The following is a 6,980-nucleotide window of genomic DNA, read 5'->3' as shown; positions in this document are numbered from 1 at the left end:
TTTCATTTTACTGTGACATGGAAAATTCACGTCACAATGAAAAACTGTTTATCCAGTTATTGAAAATAAAAGGCTAAAAAAATAACTGTCATTTAACATACATTTTCCAAGAAGTTACGTAAAAAAGGCAAATACAAATAATAAGGTGTGCTTGTATTTCACTTTAGTTCTGTGTTTGATGTTTTCTTTTAGGGATTTAAAATCTTCCACACAGTGACATGACAAGTCTGTTTTATTCTTATTATTTTCTGTTATTGACGTACGTGTTTCATTTATTTTTAATGCAGGTTTCAAACTATGCAGCCAAGAGAACAGTAGTCTTTACTTAATGGAAGCTGTGGACGGACAGACACTCAGATCCACTGTTTTCCTGTAAGAACTTAAATGCAGCATTGCTGATGACGTTGTTACAAGGAAGCTAAACATGGCGTCCGGACAGCAATGGGTGTTGGTGGAAATGGTGCAAGCATTTTATGAGGTACGTTTCGCCCTCTCCACAACCATAGAGTAGACTTATTTCCTGACGTTTACATCTAGATTCTTTGTATGTTTTCCCTTCGCGTCGATGCTTTTCGTTTTGTCCGCGGCTGTTAATGGTAACTTCTCAGTCAGGAAGTTTCCGTGGTGTAACGGAGGTGTTTGACAGACGCTCGGAGCCAATCAGCTGCTCCCTCAGCTCCTGTTTGCGTAAGGACCAGTCAATCAACGGCGAGAGGCAAAGCAACAAGGAAGTTGGCTGACTCCAGAAAACACTTAGCCTCGTTGTTGTTAGCCTCTAAAGTAGAAAATATAGGATTCAGACTGATTCATTGCACGAATTATATCGTCGAACCAAGATAAACAGTAAATGTGATTTGTTAACGTCTTGAAAATGTGAATTTGCTTGTCAGTGAACGTGACAACGTGAACATAGGCGACACCGAGACATGTAAAATAAAATTGTCAGTTCAGGTTATGCAGTAACGGTATTGCGTTACTTTATTCTGCTAATAAAAAACAAGGAGATGTGGAATCGCAAACCAGCCAACAAACTACAACCAAACATGTCTGTCATTCCAAAATATGACAAAGCTACAATATGAAATGAGAAATGTGATTTTTCTGACATGAGACATGATGAACTGACACCATCTCCCTCCTAGTTCCTAAGGACCTAGTAAAATGGGAACAGCAAAGTCAATTACGTTATCCAGAAGCTGTTGAAAAATTTCTGCATTGAGGCCTGCTTTGCAGAAAAAAAAAAACAACTACACAAATCACAAAATACAACTCCCCACCCGTGCTCTTGAAGTGAAGTCTCTGACTGATCAGCTCTCTCATCTAATGTGCTGTATGTGAGAAGATGCAAAGAAACCAAGTGTACCAGTTGTAATCGTGCTGGAGTCCACACCCATTCAACATGTCCCTGTTCACAGGCTCCTGCTTATCACCTGATTCTGGAGGGAATCCTCATACTGTGGATCATCAGACTTCTCTTCTCTAAGACCTACAAACTTCATGAGACCTATAAACTGACGGAGAAGGTAAACTCAGCACAGCGCAGTGAGAAACATGTATCAGTGTTTGTGTGTGTATGTGTCACCAAACAGCTGTCATGTGGCTCCATGTTCCAGGAAAAGGAGGACCTGATTGAGGAATGGCAGCCAGAGCCTCTTGTTCCTCCTGTATCCAAAGACCATCCCTCCCTCAACTATAATGTTGTCACCGGGTAAGACCCACAGGACATCTCTGTCTCTCTCTCTCAGATTTACTCTCTGCTTTTAAACACCGTCTCAAACAAAGTATCCTCAAGGGCTAAGGATTGTTGGGTTTCTCTCTTAAACAGTAAGAGCAGCTTCTTATCAGCAGTTAAAATGAATCTCATTCCATCCTGACTCGCTGCCGTTCTCATCTGCCACCTGTGTTTAAGTACCACTGTCTAAACGAGGTCTCCAGATACCCAGATAGTTTCAGACATGCTTCATGTTTCCATCCAGTTGATGTTAGTAGCTCAGTGAAACAGTAGCTGCTCAGTGGTAAGAATGATCGTTCTTGTATGAATTTAACTGGCTGAAAATGCACAGCAGTGTTATGGTGATTATACAATAGCTAGCTGTTGTTCTGCTCACTGAACTCTACACGCCGTTAGCGTGCTAAGCTAAGCATTTAAACACACTGTTTTCCATTACAGACCTCCAAGCCACAAAATCATAATCAATGGCAAAGAGTGCATTAACTTTGCATCATTTAACTTCCTGGGTCTCCTCGACAATGAGCGTGTGAAGGTCGGTACTTGCTATTTAAAGCCATTACTACCTGTAGTTGTACCTTTTTTTTTTTTTTTTTAACTTTATTTATTTGCATGTTTCCAGTGTGGGGGGAAAAAAATAATTGTTTTATTGAAACTTTGAAGTATTTTTGAATATTTTCTGTATTGTTTTTTTCTTTTCTCTTCCACACGGCAGCAAAAGGCATTGGCATCCCTCAAGAAATATGGTGTGGGCACATGTGGTCCAAGAGGCTTCTATGGAACATTTGGTGAGTTAAAAAAAAATGTCTTTTCTTCTCTGCTATTTATCTTCTGCGTTGGGACGAGCCAGTGGCAGCCACTGAGGCTGACAGTGATAAAGTTCTTCCTTATATCATTAAATCAGGTTTAGTTTAGCCTTGCATGAAGACACTGTGTTCTCTGCAGTGTTCTGTCACAGTAAATTCAAATGAACTTTTTAATGTCAGCTGCTTTTTTTTTTTTTTTTTTTTTTGTTTCCCCTCCCCAAGATGTTCACCTGGAGCTGGAGAGTCGTCTGGCCAGATTCATGAAAACAGAAGAGGCTATCATCTATTCCTATGGCTTCGCCACCATTGCCAGTGCGATCCCGGCCTACTCCAAGAGGGGGGACATCATCTTTGTGTAAGCTCTGTCTCTCAGTCAGGTTTAGTTCATGAAAAGGTTCAGCACAGACAAACACATCTACCAGCCCGCACATGATGAGGAATTTCTTCCATAGTATTGTGTTTGGTTTTTTTTTAAATTTTGTGTTGTATTCCTCATTATGTGTTCAGGGATGAAGCCGCCTGCTTCTCGATCCAGAAAGGTCTTCAGGCGTCCCGCAGCTTTATCAAATACTTCAAACACAATGACATGGAGGATCTGGAGAGGCTGCTGAAGGAGCAGGAGCTGGAGGACCAGAAGGTGAGTACAGGGTTTGCCGTTAGTGTAAGAAAAGAATTATAAGGTGTGGGTGTCACAATATGCCCCTGTGCTTTCATGCTAGTAAATGTAGCCCAGAGTGTTTGAACTGCAGGTTGTAGTTTTATGATTCTGTTTTCACTCATACAATAACATACTTCGTTTGTGTTGCAGAATCCTCGTAAAGCTCGAGTAACCCGGAAGTTCATCGTAGTGGAGGGACTGTACATCAACACTGCAGACACCTGTCCTCTCCCTGAACTGGTAAATAGAAATGAATGATGACAGAATGAATGATAGAAACGGAATGATGGCAAACCTGGGAGAAACCAAAAGTCTGTCCTTTGTATAGAAGGTCTACACCTGATTTTTTTTTTTTTTTTTTGTGCTTGTGTAAATTCCAGGTGGGGCTCAAGTACAAGTACAAGGTGCGGCTCTTCCTGGAGGAGAGCCTGTCTTTTGGTGTGTTGGGAGAACACGGCAGAGGAGTCACGGAACACTTTGGGGTGAATGTGAGTGCACTGATCTTAAAATGAAGACATGCTGTAGATTCACACTCTAAAAGTCTAAAAGTAGCTGATTTGAAAAGGTTCTGCTAACACTAATGCGGCCGGTAAGAAGAAAGGAGGGGGGGGGGGGGGGTCGCCGTGCTCGTCAACAACAGGTTGACAGAAGGAACTGAAACACAGCCTGAAGGAGAGTAAGGACGCCTACAGGAGGAAGCTGGAGGAGAGACTGGAGAGAAACCAAACCAGGGACGTGTGGGGTGGAATGAGAGCGATCACTGGTTTCCAGAGGAAAGGAAGATGTGTAGCTGAAGGGAATGTGGACCGAGCTAATGAGTTAAACCAGTTTTTCAACAGGTTTGATTCCAGCTCCCCCTCCCCCAACGGTGCCCCCACTTCTCCTCTGAGTGATCAGTGGACTTCTTCACACCTCCCAGGGCCCCTAACACATCCCCCATGTTCCTCCCCTCCCCTCCTCACACAGACCCCACCACCTCCCCCCCAGGACTAACTATCACATCCAGCCAGGTGAGGAGACAGTTGGAGAGGCTCAACCAGGGAAAGGCTCTTCTGAGTTATGTCACCTCCAGAAGTACTCGGATGACACAGCCATAGTCGGGTGTGTGGAGAGAGGACGGGAGGATGAGTACAGGGGCCTTGTGGAGAGTTTTGTCAGGTGGTGTGGGGAGAATCACCTGCGGCTGAATGTGGCCAAGACAAAGGAGATGGTGGTGGACTTTAGTAGGAGTCAGTCCCCGCCCTCACCTGTCTGTATTAGTGGGAGTGGTCCACAAACACTGATGCTGTCTACAGGAAGGCCATGAGTAGACTTTACTTCCTGAGGAGACTCAGGTCCTTTCAGTGTCTGCAGCTTCATGCCTTCACACTACACTACGTTTGTGTGTGATAATAACATGGTACATGGATTTCTGCTTCCATGCAGATAGATGACATTGACCTGATCAGCGCTAACATGGAGAACGCTGTGGCCTCCATCGGCGGCTTCTGCTGCGGACGCTCCTTTGTCATCGACCACCAGGTAAACTCAACCAGGGTTTGATTGAAAGGGCACGTTTTCAAGATGTGCCTACACAGGTGGGTGCACAACGCACACTTTACACTCACTGCTTCTAATATATCACAGCAGCGCACAAACATGCATTACTACCTGGAAAGTCCACTCAAAAAACGGATGTTTAATGAGGTGTGAACGGTTCCCAGAAGACAACAGCAAGCCCAACTGTTAAAAAACAAAAACAAAAACCCCAGAGCTGCACAGACCTCAGTTCAGTCCAGTCCACTTCAGAATAGCTGTTCACTGACACTTCCTGTGAAACTGGACGAAAGCCTGAGCAGTTTTATAAAGAACTGTGGTGAAATAAAGTCCACACTGACCTGTCCCCATGGACTGTCACTGCTGCCCAAAGGTGCTTTTACCAAATCTAGACTTGATGGATGCAGCCAGTTGTTTTTAGGCCAGACTGTGGTAAAGATTTCTGGTTCTTGCTTTAGTATTACAGTTTTTTCCCCTGGTGACTAATATCAAAATGCTGATCATAATGACATCCACTGTGATTTTCGTGAAAAGTAAGAGACGTCTTTTTGTGTGTTTGTAGCGTCTGTCAGGTCAGGGCTACTGTTTCTCTGCGTCCCTGCCTCCCATGTTGGCTGCCGCTGCCATCGAGGCCCTCAACATCATGGAGGAGGATCCAGGTACGGGGTCGTCACTGGTTTCACCTCTGTTCGCCCTTTCCATGTTTTTTTTTGGGCAATGAATGACCTCAACTGTGGGAGAGATCTTTGTTTGAGAAGTAGATTTTCGGAAGAAGCAGCACTGTTCCCTCAGATCTGTTCCCACTCATTCGTCTTCATCATTTGCAGATATTTTTGCTGTCCTGAAGAAAAAGTGCAAACATGTTTACAAGGCTTTACAGGGGTAAGTTCATCTGTGCTGTGATTACAATCTGTCTGTAGCTGTTTTTTTTTTTTTTCCTCATAGTTTCTAAATGAGTGACAACTTTAAAAGAGCACCATACACCATGATCATTGTGTTTTGCCTGGTTATCCATGTACGACAGAACTCCAGGGCTGAAGTTAGTGGGAGTACCGTTTGCCCCGGCTCTTCACTTACAACTGGAGAGAAGTTCAGGCTCCAGAGACTCTGACATGCAGCTGCTCCACGCCATTGTAGATCACGTGAGTCTTCAAACCTATGCACAAGATCATATCTCCACATTTTTTTTTTTTTTTACTTCCAACCTTCTCCCACAGCTGTTAAATGGCAGTGGTTGTTATTTAGTGTCTCATTGTGGGTTTACGTGTTTTCTGGATCAGTGTTTGGAAGGAGGTGTGGCTCTCACCCTCGCTCGCTACCTGGAAAAAGAGGAGCGCTTCCTCCCCCCGCCTAGGTAAGGGACTCTACCTGCCGTGCAGTTCTTTCTTACATATTAATATTTCCCACTGCAGAATGCTAATCCTAACCCCACACAAAGTCCACCAGTCTATTATATGCTCACTCTAACACTGTTGTGTCTGACTGCTCCTCCTGTCTGTCCTCAGTGTCAGAGTGGTGGTCACCATCGAACAGACAGAGGAGGACATCGAGAAGGCCGTGTCCCGTATCAAAGAGGCAGCTTTAGCCGTCCTCAAATGACAATGTAGGCACTGCTGAAAGTTAGCAGACATCGCTGGAGCTTTACCAAGAGTCCACTCGATGGACCGGGGAAGACGTCACTGAGAGGGGACACTCCTGACCTGATGTTCTCGTCCAATGTTTTTACTGGAGACTTTGTTTGTCTCTTAACACTTCCTTCTTTTGCCTTTGTTCTCATTTCAACTCCGTGTACCACATGTTGCGTATTCTTGTGAATGTGAAGTGTGGGTCTTCAGCAGGACTGTCAGCAGACGCCTTTTTTCTGCGGTGAATAAAAATGGCCGCCAGTCACTTAGAAAGAAAAACCGTTGCTGCGAGGACCCGACCTGATGTTCACAGACCAAATGATCTGTTATTTTTTTTTATACACTGACCAAAGAGGAGACATTTCACTCAATGTTATGATGGAATATTCTGCTGTCTGTTAGTACATGACCTCTACATGATGGTTTTTATCTTAACATGCCACTGGCGTTAAAGAGATTAAAGAGACACTGATATTTACAGCTGGGGTTTTTATTTATTTTTTTGTCAGCTGATGTTAATTTTGTTTTGTAGTTGTAGTTTTTACCTCTAATAGCTATTTCATGTAGGAACACCAACCAAAAAGCCAGCGAGATGTTTTTTTAAGGGTGACATTTCTACACACATA

General features: G+C 43.8%; 1 protein-coding gene across 1 annotated transcript; it reads left to right on the top strand.

Annotated features, from left to right (window-relative positions):
* The first annotated feature begins 409 nt into the window (after positions 1 to 409).
* sptlc1 (serine palmitoyltransferase, long chain base subunit 1) lies at positions 410 to 6,832 on the top strand. The gene is made up of 15 exons (XM_041059011.1): positions 410 to 478; positions 1,416 to 1,523; positions 1,614 to 1,708; positions 2,171 to 2,264; positions 2,445 to 2,517; positions 2,758 to 2,890; positions 3,043 to 3,172; positions 3,344 to 3,433; positions 3,574 to 3,681; positions 4,619 to 4,714; positions 5,292 to 5,388; positions 5,557 to 5,611; positions 5,754 to 5,871; positions 6,010 to 6,083; positions 6,235 to 6,832. Exons 1-15 carry the CDS (start codon positions 425 to 427, stop codon positions 6,326 to 6,328), a joined length of 1,419 nt encoding a protein of 472 aa, XP_040914945.1. The 5' UTR covers positions 410 to 424; the 3' UTR covers positions 6,329 to 6,832.
* The last annotated feature ends 148 nt before the right edge of the window (positions 6,833 to 6,980 follow it).

Source organism: Toxotes jaculatrix, chromosome 16 (assembly GCF_017976425.1).
Source record: "Toxotes jaculatrix isolate fToxJac2 chromosome 16, fToxJac2.pri, whole genome shotgun sequence".
In the NCBI taxonomy this organism is placed as follows: Eukaryota; Metazoa; Chordata; class Actinopteri; family Toxotidae; genus Toxotes; species Toxotes jaculatrix.
This window is presented reverse-complemented; position numbering and strand designations above follow the sequence as displayed.

Excerpts from the sequence above, each read along its gene's own strand:
- sptlc1 (XM_041059011.1), top strand. The coding sequence starts at position 425 with ATGGCGTCCGGACAGCAATGGGTGTTGGTGGAAATGGTGCAAGCATTT. Across the intron at positions 2,891-3,042 it reads AGGGGGGACATCATCTTTGT|GGATGAAGCCGCCTGCTTCT; the intron begins GTAAGCTCTGTC and ends TTATGTGTTCAG. Across the intron at positions 3,434-3,573 it reads CCTGTCCTCTCCCTGAACTG|GTGGGGCTCAAGTACAAGTA; the intron begins GTAAATAGAAAT and ends TGTAAATTCCAG.